This window comes from Centruroides vittatus, unplaced genomic scaffold (genome assembly GCF_030686945.1).
Source record: "Centruroides vittatus isolate TY-2023 unplaced genomic scaffold, ASM3068694v2 scaffold_435, whole genome shotgun sequence".
Lineage (NCBI taxonomy): Eukaryota > Metazoa > Arthropoda > Arachnida > Scorpiones > Buthidae > Centruroides > Centruroides vittatus.
The window spans coordinates 642,554-670,456 of NW_027122708.1; the positions used below are offsets into that span (position 1 = coordinate 642,554).

Genomic DNA, 27,903 nt, shown 5'->3' on the forward strand with positions numbered 1-27,903 from the left:
TTTTGGTCATAGCCAAACTAGTCGGTTTGCTAAAAAAAAAAAAAAAACGTATTTTATTAGTGTTCACATAGCAGAAAATTTTTTCTAAAAGTTAATAATATCGTATGAAAAAATAAAATAATAATATAATTAAGTATTTTTGTAGAAAATTAGTAGTTATTTTTTAAATGCGGAAAAATGTATGTTTATGATGGTAGAGGGCGTTTTACTCGCCATCAGACGATAAAAATGAGGCAGAGTTGATTGGAGTTGTAGCATAATGGAATGGAGTGAAAGGAAATTCTGTTAAGATGATGGATTGGCTTAAAAAGGGATCCGGATACAAATTACTTTTATCTGTCTGTGTCGTAGTTACAGTCTTAGGAATCTTAGTGTTAGGTTATTTATGTTCGGAACAAGTGTGCGCCTTCAATAGATGGAATTATTCCCAATCCAGGTATAACACCTGGAACAAATTAAGTCTCAAGCACATTTCCGATAATATGGGAAAGCCTATATCGTTTTTATCCAATCCTCTTCATTCTCTACCGAGAAATAAACTGTCGTACGATGATATGGTCAAGGAAGATTTCGAATTCGATATTAAAGGATCCGATGTTATTGTTTTCCTGCATATTCAAAAGACCGGAGGGACGGCTTTCGGTAGACATTTAGTAAGAGATTTAGATTTAGAGCAGCCGTGTCAATGCAAGAAGGGAAGAAAAAAATGTAAATGTTACAGACCGGATTCAGAAGATAGATTTTGGTTATTTAGTCGTTATTCAACTGGTTGGAAGTGCGGTCTGCATGCAGATTGGACTGAATTAACCAATTGTGTTGACAGTGCCATGGACCAAACCGAAAGAGAATCGTCAAAGAGAAGGTTAGTTTAAATGCACAAAACTACAACTAATATATTATTTTCGTCTTAAACATTTTAAAATAAATGACATTTTATACACAGCTGTGATGTATTATTATAAAACTAATACTATTTTAAAAACATTCATCAGTTAACAAATTTAATAAAAATTTGATGATAAAATTATTAATTTTGAAATACGGTGTGTTGGAACTTCTTGCATAATTACTAAATTTTCTGTGTTTCTTAACCACCGTCATGAAACACTGTCAATAGAAAAGAGATTTAATCATTAAAATATTCTTTTAACTTTAAGAATACTTTAATGATTATTGCTTTTCAGAGAGTCCGGAAAGAGCAATAATGATTAAAAGTTCTATCGTTTATTACGGCTCTGTCCGAAAAAGAATTTATTGATTATTTATGTCAAAACTGTTGGATAAAAAGTAAATTTTATTGCTAAAATTTTTATATTTGTAGGAATATTTAAATATTGATAAATGTTTTGTTTGTTTAAAATTAAACAACTTATAAACAATGAGTTATGTCTTGAAATATCATTGACTTTGCATTTGATACTTAGATATTCTAACTATTAAATGCATCTTAATTGAGATGAAATAATTTTTGTACTTGATAATAATGTTCATGATGATACAATAAATTAATAAATTATTTATAATTTTTTTTATAATAAAAAAATGTATCAAATTTAGGGTGAAATGCATTATAAATATGATTTATAAATGAATATAAGCTTAGAAATAAATCAATTTTCCTAAGAATTGCAAGTAAAGCAAAAAAATTATTACTATAATTAATAAGAATGAGCATTATTGTCTAGGATAATACAAAATTAAAATTATTTAGATCAATTTTCCAAAAAATTTACAATTTGTGATTTTACAATTTGATGCTAATTTGTGGAATTTTTAAAACTATATTATTTGTATTATTTCACATTTTTAGTTTTAAAAAGAAATTATTATTAATTAAATGAAATATATTGTAAAATAATAATGTGCAACAATTCAAATTGCAAGTTGTGATGGAAATTGTTGTACATACATGCATGATATATTTAATGGTTCTGTGTAAATGTTAATGTAAATCTTACATTAAATGTTTAATGAAAGATTTTAGAAAAATTTTTATATTCATTATCTCAAATTCTATAGAAAATAAATTCAATCCAGGAATAAATAAAATATATTCTAATCATTTTTCCTTCAGTTTTATGTTCAGAAAACAGGTTTTCTTTATTTAATTTCATGTTTTTAAACTGTTTATATTTAATCCTAAATAGTTATTTAAATTTTAGATTTCTTTTTTATATAAATTGTTACTTGAATATTTTAAAGATACAGTAATGAAATGTAATAAGATAAGAATTCCAAGTCATGTTGTATCTAGTATTAAGTTACTATCATAGATCATCTTATCCAACATATGGCATAAATGTCTTAAAAAACATTAAACTATGCAACATGCATTTAACTTAGAGTGGGGAAAATGAGTATTTTAATTAATATCAACTGTTAAAAATATACTGTTGAATACGAAACTATAAACTTGCAGTTTTCATTTTAGTATGATTCCATCAGACTGTAGGTTTTTTATGTATCAAACTATTAAATGACTGGAACATGATAAAATAAAAAAAATTAGAAAATGTTTTCAAAACTTTATAAATTCATATTATTTAATATATATACTTTTTCCATTGGTATTTTAAGTTAAAATTTATTTAAAGAGTAAAATAAATAAAATTGGGTTTCTAATGATTCATTTAATGATTCTTAGCATATTTTTCATTATCTTATACATATTTAATGAAATACTATGTTTGTTTATTAAATATGAATAAATAATTTACATTCTGCAGATATTTAAATTGATTAACCAACTCTGTGTAATCAACTTATTATCTTATTAATTTATCTTTCATTAACAGAAAAATGAATTGTAACATTTTCTGAATTCTATAAATATTTATTATTATAGTTAGCCAATTTATCAATCCAATTATAAAATGTAGATTACCTTAGCTGGAATTTCAAAAGTCACACAAACCTTTTGTGTACAGCAAAAACAGTTTAATTAAAAAAGAACCAAAACAATTTGTAAAGACCATCTTTGGATAAATACAGGCTATATTCTATTTTCATTCTATTTGATTCTAACATAACATAAATGCCTTGGAACAGTGAATGCTGGTTAAATTTAAAACAAAATAAAACTAAAATATGATAAATACAAATATAAATGAGGAAATTAATAACAAAATTAAATAAAAAAAATACATAATAAATATAAAAATACATAGACATCAGACATCTTCTGCCCACTCTCTACCTTTGCTATTATACTCTCACCTTTTGAAAATAAAAGCCGACGCAAAACTTAATGAGTGCCCGCCTGACAGTCTCACAAATACTATAAAAGAATTGTCAAATAAAGGCTGGAATTACAAGGGAGAGTTTTAAAGTTCAGAGGAATACAATCCGATCAGTATATACCAGGTTGAGCATCGATGTCGATGTCTTCTGCACTCCAAAAAGTTTTGAATTGTTGCCTGAAGACAAGGGAAGACCAATCTGTATTTATTATTTTACGTTGCTTCTTCTCGTGTTTGTTCTGTGAGGTGTTCGTTATCCAAACATGTGTTTGTTGTCCAAACATAAAAATCCTTTGCGAAAGTGTTCGTTATCCGATTTGTTTGTAGTCCGAACTGTTCATTAACTGATCACCCACTTTATTTAAAAGTTACTAAAATATTGTCCATATTATGGTATTATTGATTACAGTTGTTATAAATTTTTTTAATTCTGGAAAAAACAGGATATTTTAGGTAATATATTATTGGTAGTATGTCAGAAATATAAGTTGTTAGAGAACTTTTGATTAGATTTACAAAATTTTTTAAATATTTTAAATTGAAACACGTTTTTGTACATTTAGAGATTTTTTTATTCAGAGTTAGGATTGGGTGGGTTGCATCATAAGGATATTTTAGAAATAGCACACATTTTAAAGTGAAAAATTTTAAAGTTTCTAGTGAATAGCTGAGGAAATTAACACCTAAGCAAAAAAGATTGGCACTGGAGCCAAGAATGTTTTTTAAAGAATATATGGCTGGGCTCCTGCTCCAGTAAAAAATAAAAGCTCTGACTGGCTCCAGCTCCAAAGCTCTGCATTGTCAGGACATGCTCTGATGACTGCTCTTAGGTTAACAGCATTGTATACTTTTCTTTTCAGTTTTATTTTCATATAAATAGGTTTATTATTACTTTATATACAGTATGTATTTTAAAATATGAAAATATTTAAATTTTATACTACTAGGATTATGATGATAATCCTAGTAGTATACAATTATGATTAATAATTATAAACTACTATTAATAATTAATAGCAGCAGTTTTAAAAGTAAATAAAAAAAATTGAGTTAATAAACATAATTTTTAAGTAACACAGAATATGAAGCACAATGCTTATCAAACTGCAGTGGAACCTCGCTTAACGAGCAATGTTTTGCATAACGAATGATGATGAGAGGAAGTCCCGAATTGTGCGCATGCGGCATGCTCTGTCAGACTGTGTTTAGCATTCGTTCTGCTAGCATCTTAGTGTTGCTTGTGATCACACATTTTTTCAAACTTGTGTTCACACATAGTACTTATAAACATCAACAACCATAGCCCGTATATAATAAACATGCCAAACAATATGCCAAATTAAATTTTAGAAATGTCTGAATTAAAAATTAACTATTTATAATTATTAAATTTAATATGAGATGGAAACACAACTGCCTACCTCTAGTCAAATTAATTTATTTTGAATATTTAATTATAGCCTTTACATAACCCAGGAATTTGGCATATTGTTTGGAGTGTCTATCAAACATATTAGCTGTGACTTCTTTTTTTTTTTTTTTGTTTCTGCAAATCGAATTCTCATTCCAGGATGGTTCATTCCGTGCTAGAAGAGATGATGATGATGATTCATGCTCCTTAACAGTGTATATTATACAATTTTTTTTTAATAAACGTTATACATAAAACATTTGAGCATTTTTTCGGCATGGAATGCATTATCATATTTTACATTAATTTCTATGGGAAAAATTGTTTCGCTTAATGAGTGTTTTGCATTACGAAATTGGAACAAATTATGCTTGTTAAGCAAGGTTCCACTGTACTTTGACCAAATAAATGTGTTTTTATTTATGGAAACTGGTTGCTAGCTAAGTATACGAAGAAGAAACAAATTACTTTATATTTTTAATTAAAAAAATAATTTACTGTATATTATTTAATAATTTAAGTACAAAATAAATAAATTAAATTTTTATCAGCCCTTTTTTTTCTTAAATTAACATTTTATGTTGATTTTAAAATTTTAATCATTTTATGCATTTAAAGATGTTTTAGAAAGTTTTTATTAATTTTTAAATATTATATTTAGATATAAAGGAGTCTGTTAATATAAACAATATATATAATGAATGTCCTTGAAACTAGGAAAAATAAGTACCAGGAAGTATTAATTTATAATTTTTTGTTTTGATTTATCATTGAATGCCATTATTTCCTCTTATTACAATGCTACCTAGGAAAGTTATTAAAGATACTGTAGTAATTATAATTTTAGATATAATTAAAATACTATCTGTGTTTTTAGGACTATAATTTACATTTAGAAAATAAAAGTTTCACAAGATACTTGCAATATTTTTGACCTACTTTCTGAAAATTTCTATTACTGAATGTAAAAATTTATATCAACAATAATAGTCTTTATTATAATATTTCAATTTATTTCTCTAAAAATCTCCTTATAATCAGTCACTTTTATAACCACTTAAATCTGGTAAATATTGCTAATTTTAGCTTTGTATTAATAAGTCTTATCATCAAAAATAAGATTTTGGCTAAAATTAGATATAACAATTGAAACTTAAATAAATTGTATTACTCTATTAATTATAAAATTTGATTTTGTACATTTATGTAGAATATCAATTTAAGTTCAAAAAACAATGTTAAAAAATGTAATTATTTTCCAAAAATATATATCCTAATTAAGGGCTAGATTTGTATGCATGAATGTGTTTTTTTTTTTTTTTTTTTCCTTAAATGCTATGATGATTAACTTTCCCTCAATTTAAACATTATTTGGAGCCAAGCGGATCAAATTAAGGTTGTTCAATAATGAATAGCGAAGTTGAGGCCAAAGTTTTCAACATGAAAATGTGTATATCGGATGTTCAGTGCTGCTTTCCTGTAAGCCTAGAAGTTTGGCAATGGCATTTGGAAAGTCAGTGGAATCATGATCGACATTCCAAAGGCCATTGTCAAACTTCTAGGTTTACAGGAAAGTGGTGCTGAATGTCTGACATACACGTTTTTGTATTGAAAACTTCTGCCTCAATCTCACTAATATTTTGTTTTGATTTTTACTGCATATTTTGTAGATGTGCCCATTTTTAAGACTAAATAAGGGTCCATTTACACACAACAGTGAAGTGACCGTGCTGTCAGTGAGTGGTCATGGAATTTTCTGAGGATGAATTGGCTATGATAGCTATATGTTTGGATGAAGAAGAAAAAGAAATGCAATGAAGAAAGTGTTGCAAGAGTTTCATACTTTTTATAAAAAATTGAGATGACAAATCTATATTTTTTTGAATGTCTCAACATGCATTTCATATTTTATTAAAAACAGAGAAAATATTTATTTTGTACCCACTGTCCATATATTTTGAATGAGATAAATCAAATAGAACAGGGTGTTGATGTACGATTTCAATTAAACGTTCGTCATCCATTGGAAAACCAAATTTACTGTCAGTGAAAATATCGTTCTCGTCAAATGTACTTTCACGGTACAGTCACGCCACTGCCACTGCACAACACTGTGACGAACAAGTCTGGACAAGGTGGTTTAAAACTAGGTCAACGATTTCCCACAGGCAAAAATTCATTGCACTGTGCCGGCATGTCACTGTTGTGTGTAAATGGACCTTAAGTGCTTTATAAACTTAATAGCTTGTTTACATGATTGCAAGTACTGTATTTGAAGTGATCTATAGTCTATTTATGCTTTCTGTGCAGTGAAATTTTTTTTACACATGAACAGTTTACAAGTCATATCATTCTGCCATCCAATTACAGATGAGTGTTCAAAATTTAAATGTTTTCAAGTTTAATGGTTTGAATTTAATTCTTTAAAAGTCCATAAATGAACACATTTTTCATTGCCATGGAAAGCTTTTATTTTTCAAATTTTCAAAATCCTTTGAATTAATTGGATTAAAGTTATTGTAAATGTAATATTTAATAATTTTTTGGAAGATTTAAATTTAAGTATAATGTTTAATTAGATATAAGGAAGCTAACTTCATATGAGTCAGGTATCAAACTTTTGAATTTGGAGCAAGTGCAGAAAAGATTCCATTACATCATGTTTCGTTTAACCAACTATATGAATAAAACAAAAACAAATGCTAAATTGCTAATAAAATATGTACAAGAGTTTGGATTCTAGATATTTAACAGGTGGAAAAATTTTCTATTGTAATGTATTCCACAAATTATTTTTTGCTACAAAATGGGTTTTGAGCATCTCAGCACATGTCTAAACAAGCCAAAACAGCAGCTGATCACAAGTTCTATCTGCCCGAAACTAACTTTAGTTGAGTTCATGATATCAGTTGGGAACAAAACATTACTATTAACTTCAAATATGAAGTAATTATTGTTGACTATAATACCTAATATATTTCTAAGTAGAAGAAGAATTTGATGAATTGCAAAATTCTTAAGCAAGATTTTTAGCTAAAATGAAATTACATCACATTTTCAAATGCAATTGTTTTTTATTTGAAATTATTAATATATCAATTTTGAAAAAATGAAATGGAGCTTAAGCATAAGCTACTCCAATGATTTGCTATTTTGTATTCATAAAAAAAAAAATAATTATAATTTAATTGTATCTTAGTAAAAAAGAAAAAAGCAACAGAAAAATTTTTCTGTAGAAAATAAGTTTGTTTAAATTTAATTTACTAAAAGATGAAATGGCCTTCTAGACTTATATCTGAAAATAATGACAGCTGATTGTGACTGGAGGTTCTAATCTTCCATTTAATGTATAGCAAGTTCTATTCTAACTTTGGTTTACAATACAGGATAACAGATCAGAAAGAGAAAGAGAAATTAAGACCTCTTTTGCAGAATTAATTATAGAATAAATAACATTGTTTAAATTTTATGATACTGTACATCTTGTACAGAAAGAAGAAAATTTAAGTTTATATAATCATCCCTTGGTATCTGCATGGATTGGTTCCTTGGATACCAAAATCTATGAATACTCAAATCCCTTTAGTCTTGTATAAAAAGTCATAGCATTTACATAGCATTAGGCCTACATACATTTTCCTTTATATTTTAAACCAGTGGTTTTCAAAGTATAGTCTTTAGACTACTGATGGTCCATGAACATGGGTGCCATGTTATCCATAGACTGATCTGGCCATTTTTCAAAATGCAATTCTGTACTATTTACCAGAGAAAAGCACATTTTCATGCATCATATCTCTCTCATATTAGATTATCAGAGTAATAATAGCTTTTGTGTCAAAATATTTTATCTAAGGTGACATTTTATAGGATAAAAAGTGGATGGGGCATAGGTAGTGCATGATTCATCTATGACTTGGTTTAAGTGGTTTGTAGATTAATAGCCTTGAAAACCTCTGTTTTAAATCATCTCTAGATCACTTAGAATTTATATTGTTTCAGGTATTATTATATGTAAATAGTTGTCATTATTCCTTAAACAATATACTACTGTATAAGGAAAAAGTCAGTTTTGTTTGTACTGAACATGTATAATTGTAGATTAAACTGGATAGTACACATCAGCAACAATGTAACATTTTCTTTCTTTCAACACTTAGATTGCTTTTGTCTAAAGAAAATTTTTCTTTAGACAAAAGAATAAAATATAGAATAGCCTATAACATAGAATATTTAAAATATAAGTAAGTTGAAGTTTTGCATTCTGAAACTTTCTATAAATATTTTCATTTTTTTTTTTTAATTTTGGATCCAAAGTTGACTGAATTCACAGATGCAGAACTCATGGATAAGGAAATCCAACTAGGTAACTGTATATAAATGTAATTTGAGGCAATAAATTCAAATTACTTGTACTCATCTTATTGAAACTACCCATAAATGAACTTTGACCAGTTTAGTTAATTAATTGTCAAAATGAGTTGATGATGATAAAACAAAATATAATTTTTTTTTATCAACTTTTATGCTAAAATCTTAATCTTATCTTATAATGAACATTAATTCTCACTTTGATGCATGTTATCTGTTTATCATTATATATTAAAGTCTTCTCTTTTGCATTATAGATCCTTTGAAAAACTTTTGTACATCTAGATTAGTTATAAATCTAAACATGCAACAAAGTGTTATGACTAGGTCAAATATAAACATATATTTGACAATCATACATATTTACTTGTAAAAAAAAAGTAAATATGTATGATTCATTTTCCATCTTAAATTCTTCATTTTTAAATCTGTTAAAATTGTGAAATATTTTGTGTATTTCATGCAAAATAATGTTCTTAGTATATTAAAAGGAGTTAAATTTCTGCTGTATTTTTTTAGTTATTTTTGGTTTTTTAGAAAATGATACTGTTCTTTTCATGATAATTTTGTAACATGCTTTATTGTAGCACAAGATAATGTAAATTTTAAACAATTTTAATTATTTGTATTTATTCTTAAACTATCTGTTTTTCAAACAAATTAATCAAAATTTATATTAAATTTCTTTGAATCTGTTAACAAATATTTGATATTTGTTGTATAAATACCTTATATGATTTGAACTTTAATATTCAAATTTTTGTTTCATGACTTTGTTTAATCAATTTACAATATTATATATCTAAATGCAATGCAAAGCTTTTCCTACTGCTCAGGCAAGGGCACCAATTAAACCAGACAAAACAATGTTAAAATTCTAAATAAGAAATTAATAATTTTTGATTTTTTTTATCTTATTGGCTACTGTTTCTTATAAATGTTTGTGGATTTTTAAAATCATAGATTAAGGTTGTGTTCACACTGCTGACAATAACAACAAAAACTGATATTTTTATTGTTTGCCTTGTCTGTAAAACATTCATACTATTATTGTATTTTCATCTTAGTTGTTATTGTTTGAAAGTTAGCCAAAATTCAACATTTGTTATTGTAATTGGAATTATGAGAAGTTCACATCAGTGTGAACTTCTCATAATTCTCTTTGAACAAGATGGAAGAACAGCTAATCTTGTGTCACAGAAATCCACAGAATAATGCTAAGGTTAATATAAATTGTGTGTACTCTAACTAGGATTTTCATGCATTCTGGTTTTGGTAGGACAGTCCTACAATTACAATAGATATCCTATGTCCTACATGAAAGCTTAATTGTCCTACTTTATATTTGTAAACAGACAAAAACTTTAAATTTTTAAATGACTTGAGTTTGAATATAAAGACTCACAAAGAACATTCAATTAAATAGAGGTTAGAAGCAAGAAGCTTACAACTATACTTCAACATTCAATTAATTTCTGAATGTGCATATAGGATATAGTGAAGATAGAAAAATCTTCATTAACAACAAAATAAAAATCTTTATATTAAATTTAGAATTTATATTTCAAAAAATTATTTTAAAAAAATTTGTACCACAGTCATTGATTTGTATGTGATTCTAAAAGATTTCAAGCACTTCTAGAAATGAGAATAAATTTTTTGGATATGAAGTTTTGTGAAAGATGAAAGATCTCTCTCTATATGAAAAGTAAAAGTTTGAAAACAAATTTTTAAATGTTCATAATAAGGCTTTCTTACATTGAAAGATTTGATTTCCATGAAAAATCTAATTGTAAAGTTGTTAAACCTCAAAATTGATAATACATTTCAAAATTTGGCAATTTTGTTAATGTTTTCTAAAATCATTGAATATTTTTTTAACATGAACAAACTTTTTGAAGAAACTGTGTTTATTAACAGATGTTTAAAATGCTTTGTTAACTTATCTGCTTAGCAAACAAAATGTATTACCATTGATAAATGGAATATTATTTTTAAAAGCATAACATTAAGTAGTAGTAATTTATTTAGAATTATAGCTTGCATTTTAATAAGCATATCTGCATCATCATCCTTTATTGAATGCATATTTTCTATCATGATTAATAAATGGAATGATGAAAGTAATAGGTTTTCTGTTGAACTTATAGCAGAATTGCTTATAAGCATCAATTGTAAAAGCAGTTGCATACAATTTTTTGAAAAGGTACAGAATGATGTAGGACTATTGAAATGATAAACGATAATGAATAATTAATATATATTTTTTGTCTGAACTTATATGTGTATACACTGCATTATATTAAATTATTGTTAATTGTCACTTAATTTATGATTTTATTTTGGATAAATTTAAGTATATTAATAATAATAATTTCTTTTATTAATCCCTTTGTGTTCACATCTAAATGAACATCCAAGAGGATGTCATTTGTCCTATATTGAGCATTTCAACATGTGGCAGCTAGGGATTGCAATCCAGCAGTGTTTTGAATCCAGCTGGATTTTTGCTGGATTGAAATCATTGAATTCATTGAAATCCAGCGTGGATGTATTTTTGGTGCAATGAAGTGTTTGTCTATCTATCTATCTATCCGGCAATTTGTTTTTTTTTTTTTTTAATGAAATAAAACATTTTAAAAAAATACTTTAAAAGCTTTTATTATTTAGACTGGTCACTATAAATCAGTAAAACTTCTTACACATTTAGGTAGTAAAATTTACTTTGGTTCAGTTTAACATTTCAGATAGAGATAATTAACTTTAAATGTTTAGTTAGATTATAATTATAATGTAATCTTTAAGTTAAATAATAGCAAAGGTAATTCTACTGATTAATTTATATTAATATATTATAATAATGTAAGGACGGATAATCAGTGGCTAAGTGGCTATCAGTCTTACCAGTTTTCATATATAGGCTCTACATATTAGTCTGTAGTTATTTATAAGTATATAAAACTATGTACTGGAAGTAGAATAAGTTAAATAAACTACACCTTTATCAATCCAGCAAAATTTAATAAAATAATAACGTTTTCAATTGTTTTTAACGATCTTCCTCGGTTACAAAAAAATATAGAACATAAAATGTGTTCGGAATAAATATGAAAATTAACGGAAAACGCCCAAATGGACAAAATATAGATAAATAAACAAAATAAATAGCGGAAAAAATATATACAGGGTGTTTTTTTTTTAACTGACGGTACTCAGAAACATCTGTAGAGCAATCTAGCAGCCGGACTGTTGCCAAATTTGGGAGAGTGACTAAGGACGACATGGAAAAGAGATTCCGCGAAGAAAAAAAGTGGTACCTAAATTCGCCGGTAGAGGAGGATTTGGCGCTGTTGTAGCGAAAAAGCTACCAGCACTTCACTGAAGAAAGGGTCATCAGTCGCTTTTTTCCACTTGCATGGCCGCCTCGCTTCCCGGATCTAACCCCATGTTACTTTTTCCTGTGGGGTTACTTAAAGTCCAAGGTCTATCTTGGTAGTGTCCCAAACTTGATGACTTTGAAGGACAACATTTCTCGAACTGTGATGAACATTCCTGCGGACATGTTACGTTCGGCCATAGAGAACACGGTGTTCAGGATGCAATGAGTTGTCCAGCAGGACGGTGATCACATTGAAGAAGGGAGAAGGTTATTTGCTGATTAATTAAACTTTCGTTATTACACTGAAACCTCTGTCTGATTATTCATTCGTGTGTTTGTTAATTGCAGCTGGATTTTATGCAGATTCTTAGCTGTTTCGCTACAACAGCGCCAAATCCACCCCTACCGGCAAATTTGGGTACTACTTTTTTCTTCGCGGAATCTCTTTCCCATGTCGTCCTTAGTCACTCTCCCAAATTTGGCGACAGTCCGGCTGTTAGATTGCTCTACAGATGTCTCTGAGTACCGTCAGTTTTAAAAAAAACACCCTGTACAGTAATACCTCGACTTACGCTACCCCGACTTACGCGAACCCGGAGTTAGGCGATTTTCAAATCTCGACGATTCGTCTTTTGTCTGAGCGCCACGCAACCCTTGATTACTCACTCCCCCCAAACTATTGTTCAGCTTACAGGTTCGGACGTGTCGCGCGGAATCGACGCATAGCTACAATTTATTTTGTCTTATTTATTTCTGTGTTTGTTATATCTACGGAGACTTGAGACTCTACTGTGTCATCCAAACGAAGTAGAACTGATTCTTCTGTATCAAACAAGAAAAGAAAAACTCCATCTTTAATAATGTTAACTTTACATTCCAAAGACTTCGATACAAAAATGAAAATTTGTAAATTGGCAAAACTTGATCCTTTAGACCCAGTTCAATCAGATGATCGAATAACGGTTGGAAACTTGACAGAAGGCCTCAGTTTAATTAAAAAGAGGTTACAAATTTTAGAAAATATAGACTCCAACGAAGAGCCCATTTCTTCTACAAAACGAGAAATAAAAAAATTATTAGCATGCTACGAGGAAATTTTGCGGGAGAAAAAAAATCTTTGAGCCGTCAGACGAATTTGTTAGATTTTAGGAAGCCTTCTATAACAAAATAACTTCGATTTACGATTTTAATAATATAATTTGTTATACAAATGTATTATCTAAGATTTTATTAAACATTTCTTTCTAAATTTTTGTTTTCTTTAGTCTCCGGCCCCAATTAAAAATAATTTGTATGTATTTATATGCGAAGTTATACCCCGACTTACACGGTTATCGCTCGGTCCCACCTATCGCGTAAGTTCGGGGTATTACTGTATATAAGATATAACAACGAAACCAGAATTGTCCGTTAATAACATTAATTAATGTGAAAGGATCGCCACATGGTAGACAATGAGTCCGCATCTCTATGGTTTATACAACCAGTTGTCATGTGCGCCTTGCAGATTTCCAATCTCTCAAGATGTTTGACCGTTTGCCTATTCGTCGTCGTTTTTATAATTGCCGCTTGATCCCATTGGACGTTAACATTCTTCTGTCTTGCGTATGATGTCAGCGCAGTGTTGTCAAGGTTCTTACTGATTGTATATTTGTGCTCTTGAGCCTTTGTTTTAAACTGCGCATCGTTGCACCCACATAAACAAGTTTGGAATTGAAACGTTGCTCGTGTAAAGGCACCGAATATATACCCGTTGTTGAATTCCGATCCTCTTTCTTTTTATCGTTTCTTAAAAGTTTGAAAACAGTGGGATTACGTCAATATACAATACGAAAATTATCAGACCTGGCGGTACATCTATGTATCTTGTTTAAAAAAAATGGGATGTAATTAAGCACTATTCTTTTTATATTTATTCGAAACACATTTTATGTTCTATAATTAATGTTGTATTTTTTTTTGTAACTGAGGAAGATCGTTAAAAGCGATTGAATACGTTATTATTTTATTAAATTTTGCTGGATTGATTAAGGTATAGTTTATTTGTAAGTAATTTAATTATTAGTGTTAGTAAAGTAGTGAGTAAGTAATTAGTAGCAGTCTAATAGTTAGCAAAGCGGCAACGCGACACGTAGACTTTTGCGCGATTATTTAGAAAGTTAATTGAGTATTTGCGGATCCGCAGCGCTGGATCCAGCATCAAGTGCTGGATCCAGCAGGCCGAAGAATGCGCTGGATCCAGCTGGATTGCTGGATGAGGGATCCAGCAATTGCAATCCCTAGTGGCAGCCCTAACTCTACCACAAAAACTAACAATGTGAACACTTTGTCTTGTCATATTTATTTATTGCCAGTCGTCATTATTTAGGGTCTGTGGTCTTTGTCATTGGCAGCGTTAAAAGATCAGCATAGGCACAAGTGGTATTTTTTCAGTGTGAGAAGGAATAATTCTTTGTATTCCTTTGTTTTTATCTTTATATGTATGGTCTAACTGAGAAAAACACATGCCATATTACATGATGATATGGCAAATATTATGACATGCAGATTTCTGATGGCATACAGAAAAAGCTTTCTTTGCTCCCAAGTCAATTTTGATGGACAGTTGAGGTGGCATAAGAAAGCCAACCTGGGAACGGCCCTGTCTGAACGTAAATGAAATTGAATTAATTTTAGAAATTAAAAATTATGATTGTTATAACCTATGGCAAAAATTTTGGAATCGCTTGTCATCAGGATGTTTCTGCAGTGATATAGAGTAAGCATGTAAAAAAGAAATAAAACAAGCAATTGATTTTTAAAATAGTTTTGTAATAATAATAGTTAAACATTTTGACTACATTAAATATGACTTATAATAACATCATATAAATTAAGCATACAAATTTTTAAATTTTACATATAATTTTTCTTATATTAAGTTGATTGATTTTAATAATTTAATTAATACTTTGTTGCTTTACCTTGAGCTTATGACAGCCTTAATTCTTTCAGACATGGATTTCATTAGTGAAAACAGTAAATGCTTTCACTAGCTTCTCAGCTATCCTGAATAGGTGCAACAAGATATGATTTGCAGCCTAGAGCTTTTTCTGAAACCAATTTCTTTCATTTCCATATGTTTTCTATGGCGTTGCTATCTGGGCCATTTAATGACAGTGCATTGTTTGCATATGTTGCATTACAGGAACATTTTTAAGAATTTGAACCCTGTGACAACATGGAGATATTCCAAGATGAAAATGCAAGTAATGAAAATGTGACTGATGCTAAATATAACTTTAATCTATTCTTCTACAGTTCATGATTGCCTTGCTCTGGCCCATTGTAATCTTGTTCTCTTGTGTTTTGGTATCAATGCTGGTTTTGGTTTTGCTTTTCTACAAGAAAATATCAGACATTTCAAATGTGTTCTCATTATTCTGTCACAAACATTAATGCCTGCTTCTTTCTATTTCTTATTAATCTTTTTTGTACATTTCTTATTTTCAAGAAGTATTACTTTTAAAACCCTTTCAATGTGTAGGGTGTTTGTGAGTGATAGACTAACACATTGGCTTCAATTTCAGACTTCCTAAAACATTAGCACAAGTAGGAATTTAAGTCAGCACAAATGAATCAATATTAAAGCAAACTGGTTTCCTTTGGTATCAAAATAAATTTGTATGCACTCAAATGGAACTCAAGGTTAGTTCTTTTGATAAAATGTAGGTGATCTATTCAATGAAGAGCATATTCAACGAAGAGCATGTTCAACTTGTTGGATATTTTGTTTGGTAACTAACAATACTGATGCACAGTTGATCATTCTTTGGCAATTATTAGCAATAGTCAAAAGAGAAACTGATTTTTATGTCCCATGATATGACATAAAAACCAGTTTGTCTGCTCATTAAAACAACTATATCACATCAACTCATTTGTGCATCTTCTAAAGCAGTTATGAACAACCTTCTTCTTTTAGGTCCTAAAGTGTGGCCCTGGGGCTTTGACATACAAATTTTATTTTCCTGTTTTCTGCATTGTGTCGTCATGCAATCCTTATTAAGGTAATATTTGTTACAAAGAAGACTTAAACTAAACTTGACCACTGAAAAGATGGGAATAACCTATATATACTAGCATGCATATCATTACCATATATTGTTTTAATATCAGTGTATAAATTGGCTGTTATGGAGTATGTTAAAGCCCAGCAAGCTTAACGCCTGCAACTCTAAGAAAAAATATGTATGCAGCTTTCCAGAAGCCTATGAAGTTCCCTACCTTGTGGTCTGCATCCAGAAAAGGTTGCTTATCACTATATTCTGTTCTAAAGTTATGAGATTTCTGGATAACTTGAATATTTGGATTCACTAATTTCTTTCTATTTGACAGGCTGTTTTTCATACTCTCTATTATTATACAATAACTTCACATAGTATTTTGCCATTTTAAAGTGAACAATAAACACTTGAATAATAAACAAATTAGCACTGTTTAGAATCACTATTAATGTGAAGTTACTGCCAGCAGTAATATCAGGTGTGAAAAAGTGTTTGCATTTAACATTTGTAAAAGATATTCTACACATTTTTGGGGGGTGGGATTTTAAACCAGTATTGCCAATTGGCATAAATCAAACCACTGTAAACAGTGTAAAATAAGAGCAGCCTATAATTAGATATAAAAATGTTAAAATATTTAAAGAAAAATATTTATTTGTTTTATTCAAAATAGTAATTAATTTATATTTTTTAGATAATGTTAAATATAACTTTTTGTTAAAAATAATAATTTTTTTTTATAGATATTTTTACATTACGCTTTTACGTGAACCTGTGGCTCGTTTTTTAAGTGAATATCGGCATGTTCAAAGAGGAGCTACTTGGAAAACAGCAAAACATTTGTGTGGAGGAAGAGTACCAACACCAGAAGAATTACCTTTGTGTTTCACTGGTGAAGACTGGACAGGTGTTACTCTTGAAGAATTCATTCAATGTTCCTCCAATTTGGCCATTAATCGTCAGACAAGAATGCTTGCTGATTTAACACTTGTGGGGTGTTATAACACATCTATCATGTCTAGACACGAAAGGGATATAATTATGCTTACCAGTGCCAAACAAAATCTTAAAAAAATGGCCTTTTTTGGTCTGTGTGAATTTCAGAAAATATCACAATATCTTTTTGAAAGCACGTTTCACTTGCATTTTTTACAATCTTTTGAGCAATTAAATGAAACTCATAGTAGTCTTACTATGAATGAAATTTCTTCAGAAGATTTACATAAAATCAGAAAATTAAATTACCTTGATGTTCAATTGTATGAATTTGCTAAAGAATTACTAATGCAAAGATTTGAATACATGAAAAAAACAGAATCAAATTTTGAAGAAGTTTTTGAAAATTTAGGAAAGAAACGAAATCAAATTGAGACACTTTTTAAAACTGGTTTGGATGAATCGTGACAAAAATTATTATAGTTTCAACAGTCTCAATATCTGAAGAAAAATATCAGGTTAGTTTATATTCTGAATTTGAGTTAATAAATATTTTAATAGGCATTATATTTGTTATTTATTTCAATAATTATTGTTTGGAATTTTTAATCTATAAACATTTTTTTGAATTTTAGGTGCCTTGCTTGTTTTTAATATCTTCAGATATTAAATTTTTTTTTGTTTTAATGCTTGCATATAATATATACATGTGTGTGTGTGTGTGTGTACAGTACAAATATATACTTAAACAATGCACATGCACAGATTTTATATAAATGAATTGAAATTATTTGCAGAATGCATTGAAGTGAATATTTATTAAAGTTTATACTAGTTATTAGTATTTTTAATAATAATGTTAATATTACATGTGTTATCAGTAATATAAAATTACAGTATATTTTTCAAATTTAAAATATTTCCTTGAATAAACACCAGGAATAAAGGTAGTATTAAAAATAAACTTTGGTTTCAAATAAACTCCAGGTTGAAAACATTGGAAACATGAAGTACTGTACTGTTTAGGATAATGTAGTTTAGAATGACAGGTAAGGAGTTTAACTTAAATTCTCCCTTTTCAAATTATTAGAATTGACAGCATTTTCTATTCTAAAGTTCATGGAAACTTTTTATGAAATTTATAAATCCTGAGAATAGGGAAACTTCTGATCAAGTTTATAAATTGAGAACTTACTAGTTGAAGGGTAATTATGAAAATTCTGATTTAAACTCACCATCTCTTTCCAAAAGAGATGATGAATTTGAACAAGATTGAAATTAAGATCTTGATTCCTACAACATTGAAACAGACATGAATGATATCATAATAACCCAATTCAGCATCTTTCAATTTGGTTAACTATGAAAGTAGTAATTATTTCAAATATAGTTGTAACCCATAAATACAGTCAATATATGGTTTCAATAGTTTGTAAAATATGTGTAATTAAAGTATTTCAATTTTTACCTACTTGTTTCTTGTTGCTAGTTAATAAACCTTGGATTTTCAAATAAATTCCAGGGATACATAGATTTTAAAAATAAAGCTCCTTGGAGTTTAATTGAGAAAATATGGTAAAGTATTTGTAGAATACAGGTATCTCTTGTACAACATGATTTTGCTCTAAAACAGTTTGAAAATCAGGGATATCCCCCATACAACATTGTTTCCAGTATTGCTCTAACACGGTTTGAGAATTTGGGAAATCCTCTGTATAAAATTTCGCAACTTTTAAGTGCAAACTTCTTTATTCAACATTTTTTTTTTTTTTTTTGAAATAAGCATGCATATCATCTCAAATTTGTCCATGGATTTTAGAATATTGAAATTTTCAATTTGTTTTATGCCTTTCATCAGGTTTAATGAAAACCGATAAGACAGGAAAGTTAGTGCAATTTGTTTCTTTCTTACCAACCGGGTGTTGTCATTGTTGCTTTTAGACTTGAGCCTTTAAGACTCACTGTGTTTTGTTTTTTAGCTGTTTCATTTGTAAAATGACAAATGAAACAGCAGTATCTTGGTACTCAAACTGTTCCCAACTCAAACAATTTATCAGGTCAGTCCATGAGTCCATGCCCATTTTTATGACCTTGAGAAAAATCTTGTTTTGCTGTTAAAAATGTCTAATGTGATAATTTTTACACTGAAGTGTTAAATTGGATCTCATTCATATAATACTGTTCAGAATTGTGAACATTTCAGTTGTTTATTTTCCTTAAAATGGAAGTAACGCATGAATACAAAAGACATGTTCTATACTTTTTATTTTTAAGTGGTGAGAATGCTACAAATGCAGCCAAAAAAATAAATACTGTAAATAATCAAATTGTAATTAGTGCAAGGACTGTACAGAAGTGGTTGGAAGATTTAGAAACAATGAGTTTAGTGTGGAGGATAAGGCTCGTACTGGAAGACCCGTTGACTTTGATGATGATGCTCTCTCTGCACTAGTTGAAGCAGAACCATCTTTAACAGTTGATGAAATTGTGGAACGTTTAAATTCATCCCATAGAACTGTTCATTTTTTTGAACACCTACAACAAATCGGAAAAGTTTCAAAACTAGGAAAATGGATACCACATGAACTGTCAATAGCTAACCGACAACAACGTGTAAACATTTGCACGTCTCTTTTATCCCGTATTGCTTTAGAACCTTTTCTTGGTAGGCTGGTTACTGGAGACGAAAAATGGATCCTCTATAATAATGTGACAAGAAAAAGACAATGGATGGATCGCGACAAGCAGCCAAAACCGACTGCAAAAGGTGGGTTGCATCCAAAAAAAATTCTTTTGTCTGTTTGGTGGGATATGTCAGGTGTTTGAGCTGTTAGAACCTAATCAAACAGTTACAGCTCAAATGTATTGAGAGCAATTAGAGTGTTTGTTTAAATGAAAAATTTAAAAAAAAAATTGACCGTCGTTAGTGAACAGAAAGCAGTTCTCTTGCAGCATAACAATGCCAGACCACACGCTGCAAAAATAACTGTACAGAAACCTGAAAGCTACAACTGGGAAATTTTACCTCATCCACCATATTTGCCAGATATTGTTCCCAGCGATTATCATCTTTTTCAGCAGTTTGCAGAATTTTTTAAAAGGGAAAACTTTTGAGGATGAGAACAATGTAAAAAAGGCTATTTCTGAATATTTTGATTCAAAACCGAAATCATTTTACGAAGACGGGATTAAAAAGCTACCATCAAGATGGCAAGAAATTGTACAAAAAAATGGTGAATACATTATAGATTGAAATAAAATTTAATTAAAATTTTTTGCTGCTTTTTTTGTAGATAAAAATACGCATGAACTTATGGACTGACCTGATAGTATTCAAACACAAATTTTGGGGAAAAATTTGCTTTGTCCGTGATTGAACAACTGTTACCTGCTAGAACAAATTTTAAAGTAATAACATATTTCTAAGGTAAAAATAAAAAGAAATGAAGACTGCTGATATTTCTGATTGAGATTGACAAAAATGCTCAGAAGATGACTATACTTTGTAAAAAGACAACGCCCTCATTTAACTAAAATTAATATTAACATGCAATATAATACTTTTAATTGTGATTGTTAGTTTATTGCTTGCTTTAATAAACATATTTCTCTTAGTAACGAAAAACAATACTATAGTATACTTTTGTTAATGTTTGGAATTTAACCCCATGTTTTGTATTAGTCCTTTGTTTCATATAGGATGGATTTGCATAATATGTCACTTTTTTGGAACATAACTATTGTGTTGTATGAGAGATACCTGTAATTATATTGATAAGTTCTTCAGAATACAAATAATTTTTATTCAAATGCTATTTATATATACGGTAAATCCCTGACAACTTGTACTTTGCATAACTTACTATATAATTTTCTGAAAAAATTTGTCTTATTTAAAATTAATTGACAACAGAAAAGTTGAAAAGTTATACCGTAGCGAGTCGTTAATCTGAATCAATTGGGGACTCGGGTTGTTCGGATTAGTGATTTGTTCAGATAACCGATTATGTACGATAAAATATATTAACCTGTCCGATGTTCAAATTTTTCTCCGTTGTGTGTTGCTTTGTGTTGAATTTTCGTCGATTTTAAGCCTAACAAAAATTTTTATAATAATCGAGGCTATTGTATCGTTAAAAATTATTTCTTTATTTTGTACAAACAAAATAAATATATTGAAAAATATAAAAACATACTAGATTTACTTCTAAAGTATAATTTTTATCAAAAAAGTTGGATTCAGCATGACACAGTTCGACTGAAAATCATTCGGATTAACGACACTCTACTGTAATTGTTCAATAAGTATAACTTTCCTGTTTTCAATATCTGGAAGTCTGTTATACCATGCATTATATTACTGTAATCATAAGTTTCTGAAGACTGTACATTGATATTTATTGTACTGTCATGAAATTTTTTAATAATAAATTCAAAACTATAACTTACTAAATGAAATAAAGTAAAATTTTTTTTATAGAGTTGATTGTAATAAATTACCATATTTTATATTTACCTTCTTATTTTCCACATCATAAGAAATTCTCTGACTCAGACTTTCATAAACTTGGACAACCTTTACTCCTTATTAGTCTAAATTAGTGGGGGTTTATTGTATTTTTCATTCAAACATTTTCATTACATATTATTTTTATTTAAATGTATCTAATAACATTAAATTACAAAATTGTTTCTCTTATACAAGGTGGTGATAAAGAAAAATTTTTTAATAAAATTTTAAGTATGTCAAACTATAATTCAATTTACTACTCCCGGTAGTGCCCAAAGCGGAACCGGGACATTTTACTACTACTTACTACAACTACACAATCTAGTAAAAAACTAAAAATAAATTTCTTTTATTGACTATAATTTGTGTCTTAAAAAGACTTTACGCCAACAGGCATATAAAATAATTAACATAACAATGTAGCAGCATTATAATCATGATTTATTAGCGTAATTAAGACATATTTGCTATCCACACTATCCATGTGCCTTGGATAATTTGAAAAAGTCTGTTCAATAACTGAATGTTTGAAAATTAATTGTATCTGATTTTTATTTTTTGCCTGAGGATGGTGGCTGTAAGCTGTTGTAAGTACTAGCAAGTACATCTTAATTATGTTAATAAATCGGTGATTGTAACGTTGTGTTAATTATTTTAACTTATATATCCTTTCAAGCTCATAATAGTCACCACCTTAAGACAACATTCATGCAGATGAATTCTTGAAGTATCAAGAAAGTTTCTGGGTCTATAGGTTTCTTACTGAATGAAGCTTAACTATAATAACTGTTTTAATGTGATTTATTATTATTATTTTTTTCCTCGAGAAAGTCTAGGAATACTGTATTAAAAGGATTACTTTTAACCTGCTCATCAACTTCAGAAAAATCTGTTAATCCATAGATGGATATTTTTTGGAATAAATAGTGTTTAATGTACAGTTGAACCTGTCTGTCATCTGTCTCAAATCTTGTGGAAATGAGAAAAAAAATTTGAGATAGAGGTTCCTACACAGTAAATAATAATAGGCTTGATTGGAGTTATGGTATTTTATTATTACAAAAGCAAGTACAGTACATATCTCTATTAGGTATAAAAAAAAACATTTTTGACATACTTTAACAGATATAGCTTGTAAATAGTTTCTAATGCCTGACTTTATTCAATCAATAAAATGCATATCAAACTCAGCCTTAGCCCACCAGTGGCTGAGTGAATAAAACTTTTGAACACTGATAGTTGATCATGGGTTCATGCCTTGCCAATGGGCTTGCCACATGGAAGTTTTCTGGGTTTTCTTAACATTTGTAACACATAAATAGGAGCCAGTTTCCCATTTAAAGTCCTCCTCTGCAAATTGTTCATGTGTCACATTGCTGTAAAGAAATAAACCAAATCAAACTTGTAGCCATTCAGAGAAAATTAGCATTAATTGTGACTCTATACTGTATTGCAAGAGATGTTCTCAACTACAGTTTATGCTATTAAAATGCAGTCACTCAGTCCATAAGTTGAGATAGTGAATTTAGGCTGAAAATGCAGGGAAAAAAATAAATTTTGAGATAAAGAAGTTTTCAAGATGAACTTTGATAAACATGTTTTGAGATACAGGTTCAACTATGTTTCAAAAATTGATCAATCTCATCCAGTTATGTACAGAAAAAAGATATGCCTACCAAACATGTTATCAATCAAAACAGCCCTATGTTTACATTGACACTAGGACTCAAATAAGGATAGTCGTGTTCTAGAGAGTAGTTTTGTTTGACAAAATATTTAACATAGCTATTACTTTTTAGTTAAAAGAATAAAAAATATGTTCTTTTTGCAATTATTTCTTAGTTAGAATATCATTCTTTTAATTATATTATTGTAGTTAAAAAGACTGTTAAAAGGGTCTAATTACAATTAGTTTTCATATTTTATTGTAAACTCTGCTAGACAATTAACTTATACTTTTCTTGTAAGTTATCTTATTAAAAGATTTCCTATTTAATCTTAAAATCAGTTAATGTTTAAATAATAGTTTTTTAAAAGTTTTTCTTATAAGAAACACAAAATCTATATCCACCTTCAGCTTTAGTTTTGTATAATCAATTTAGAATTGCACTTGGTAAGATAATTTGAAACAGGAAATAAAATAATTCTGACCTTCACTTAATCACATTTCCAACTCATTTTTTTTCAGAAATCAGATAAAATTTTTTGTTTAAAGTATTTAAAGATTTTCTATTATATAATTATTTTCCAAGCTAATGTGTTAATGTAATAATTTCAATTATTTTGAACTGAAAATATAATAAATATGTATATTTGGAAGTGTGTATTTGAATTCAAAATTTTTTTTAATAAAGTTTATAAATATGTTCATAAAATGATGATAAATTTTTGTCAAAAGTAAAATTTCATAAAATATTTATCATTTGGTTTAGGAATTATTCTTATCACCAATTTATCTATTTAATTTGATTTCATTTTCATCAATACATAATTTAGTCATAAACAAATCATGCTTAATAAAAAAAAGTACAATTAGAGCAATATCAATTTTCAATTTTTTTTATTTTCTACATTTTAAAAGTTGTTCTTCATACCTTTGACTTTTTCTATACTCTTAGAGTTACAGTAGTATTTTGATGGATTGTATTAAATATCCATGACCTGCTCTATAATTCTCTAGTTTTTCTTTTATATAATATTAAATTATAATTTATTTATTAAAAGCACTTAAATATTAATCGTGTTTATAAAAGTTTAAAAAATGAATTTATAAAATTAACATTGAAAAAGTGTTTTATTGATTTTAATCATAAAAACTGTTTTCTGATTCTTTAATTCAGTTTAATATTTATCTTACCAAAATATAAAAATTTATGAAGACAAAATTACTTAAGTAAATTACACTATCAAATACATAAAGTATATTTTTGATAATGTATAAATTTAAAAATTTTAATGCTTTTTAAAAAAAGTCTAAACTGTAATTTTTATAAAAGTCTGCCCTTCTTTTATAAAAATATTCTAAAAAAACTATTATTAAGTTATAGAATTGACTGATTTAAAAATAACTAAATTTTCTCTAAATTATCTAACATTAGTAACAAACTAATGTTGTTGAATTATTTATTATAATTTAATAATTTGTATTCCATTCAATTTGGGGAATAATTAAATCATTTGTTTCATAATATCTAGTAACAATCTTCATAAATAAAGCATTCATGATATTAACTTAATTTGAGTAATACTTTTTAAACTTGTGCCATCAGGTTTTGAATATTTTTTTTTCTTTTATTGCTATATTGAACGATTAATGCATTTTTATTTTTGACTGAATATATTCAATAAAAATTCAAATACAAAGAAATATACAAATTAGCAAAGTAAAATATAAAAAAATAAATGAATTTAAAATATACTAGAATAGTACTTATCACAATAATCTTAAAAAAAATTAATATTAGATTCAGCATAAATAATTAAGTTATGAATTCACTTCAGTTATGTTCAATATTTGAAATTTTATTATTATAAATAATGGACATTTTTAATGATAATGTGTTTGTTTATATAATTAGTAAAATTTTCTATATTTTTAACTTGTTCTTGTCCATCTTATAAAAATGCTACACAATTTATAAATGAAAATCAAATAAAGTTAAACATTATTTTTGCTAACTTTTATAAGATACTGATATAAGATAAGAGTGCATAATCTGAAGCATTACGTATTTGTTTTAAATAAACTAAGTTACTTGATAAAAAGACAAAAATATTTATAATAAAGATTTCCTGAAAAAAAATAGAATTTATAGCCGAAAGATAAATCATTACTTAAAACATATCTAGTTATTCAAGATTTTTGAAAGAAAAAGTAAATAATTTTTAAAAATCGATTGTGTTTACAGTACTTTTAAAATGATTTGAAAAGTAAAAAGCTATGTTCATGTAAATATCAATACAGGAAATTAAATTTGATTTAAACTGATAACCCAAAAGTAAGCCATGATAAGAACATATTGGTACTCAATCTCCTATATTTCACATAAATGCATTTGTATATTAGCATATATATTGTACAGATTTTATAAAAAATAGTATAAAGATAAGATCCTTTAACAATTTTTCAAATAATGGATTTTCTATGACAAATTAGTTTATATCCCAAGCAACCTTCATAACAAATATAGTGAAAAAATGTACTTAAAACAAATTTAAGAATTTATATTGCTATAATTTAAAAATTACTCTCTCTCATCATTCATAAACTCTGATGTATTTGTTTCGATTTAAGCTTGTTTATAATAAAGTTTTTATCTACAAAAATAGTTATCTTGAATAAACATACTTTTTTTTTTTTAACTCTTTCCGCCCTGTGGGCACTAAGAGGGCCTCTTTTAGAAGGCCCATTATGGGTTCGGCCAGGCCCACAATGGGGCGACATATCTGAACGGACCACCCCTGAAAAATTCCTGGGGATTATTCGACCAGTTCGGATTCGATCCCGGGTCCCCCAGAGCGGTAGGCTGCCACCTTGACCGCTCGGCCATCCGGCCGTCTGAATAAACATACTATTCTAATATAATATATTAGCTTTGATTTTACTGTAAAGAATTTTATTTTCAGTAGTGTAGGTAATTTTATTAAAGAACAGTAAAAAGTTATTGCAGTTTATTAAATTTGCTGTAATGGTATTTTAAAGAGTGTAAAATTTCTAGTTGATGTACATGTTTCGTGTGCATGCACACGTGTATATACAATGTTAATTTATTTTCAGATAATATATATAAGCTGTATCACTTAATTTAAATTACTTATAATTTTCCTGTAATAGCATTGAAATTAAAAATTAAAATTTTATTTTTTCATCACTAAATAAATAAGTTAAAATTTCATTACAGTATGTAAAATTCAGAATGGATTATCAATTTAATGTATTTCTAGATCAATTATGAATTTTAACAAATATTTATGTAGTATAATAATATAAATTTTGAAAGAAAATTTATAATGTTTTGTTTTATGGAATAAGTTATTTATTTTATTTCCCTCTCTCATTTAGGTGGCTGAAATGGAAACTTAATTTCTTACTGTAGACATACAAGAAGATTACAAATCTGCATAAAAAATAAATATATTTCAACAGTATTTATAATTATAATCTATATTTTGTCATTTCATTAAAGATGTAAAATAGGTGTGAAATATCCCAGTTAGCTTTTATCTGATTTATCTAATAGCTTTAAAATTTTTCCTAGCATAATTGATCTCAGATGCAGTCATTCTTGTATGTATTGTATATAAAACTTAGCATTTTGACAATCTGTAAAATACTCACAAAGTGTTTTTGATAAATTTATATAAATTTGCCTGAAAATTATATACTATTATGAAATTTTTTTATATGGAATTAAAAATTTATACTTAAGTGTCTCTTAAGAAAAACATGTGTAATTTTTGTTTAAATAAGATGTTTTATTTTTTAAATAAAACAACCAAAAACTTTCATCAGTTATTTTATCATATCTACAAAGTGTTTTATAAAAATTGAAAATATGTTAATAATGTAATCTAAAAATTAACAGTATTACTTGTTTAATTCAGCACTTGTGGTAAAAATTATACTGTAATACTAATTTTTTAAATTGATAGAGAGATATTTCTTTATAACAACAAATCTTATAAAATTTAATGGAAAATATTCTAAATTATGGAAAAATGAAAAACCAGGAATATTGTACAGGCTTATTTACTGAAATTGATTAATTAATGATGCAGACAGAAAAAATTATGAAAGTTTTATTGGATTTATTTTTTTATTTCTTAAAAGTATTTTTTACAATTAACAAGTACCTACTTATAAAAGTATACTAATACTATTAAAATCCAATAGTTTTTGTATGTAGCATCAGAATTTCCATTTAAAATATAATGCAGCAATTTGTAGAAAAACATGGTATGTAATATCATATTCCATTAATTTTATAAAGTATTTTGACTATAAAATTGAT

At 27.8% G+C, this 27,903-nt stretch overlaps 1 protein-coding gene across 1 annotated transcript; it reads left to right on the forward strand.

Annotated features, from left to right (window-relative positions):
* Nucleotides 1-213: 213 nt before the first annotated feature.
* Hs6st (heparan sulfate 6-O-sulfotransferase) lies at nucleotides 214-27,325 on the forward strand. Its single transcript, XM_067287256.1, has 3 exons — nucleotides 214-862; nucleotides 17,190-17,900; nucleotides 26,955-27,325. Exons 1-2 carry the CDS (start codon nucleotides 291-293, stop codon nucleotides 17,848-17,850), a joined length of 1,233 nt encoding a protein of 410 aa, XP_067143357.1. The 5' UTR covers nucleotides 214-290; the 3' UTR covers nucleotides 17,851-17,900; nucleotides 26,955-27,325.
* Nucleotides 27,326-27,903: the final 578 nt, after the last annotated feature.

Coding starts and splice junctions, on each gene's coding strand:
- Hs6st (XM_067287256.1), top strand. CDS start 291: ATGATGGATTGGCTTAAAAAGGGATCCGGATACAAATTACTTTTATCT. Junction 863..17,189: donor AGAGAATCGTCAAAGAGAAG/GTTAGTTTAAAT, acceptor TTTTTTTTATAG/ATATTTTTACATTACGCTTT.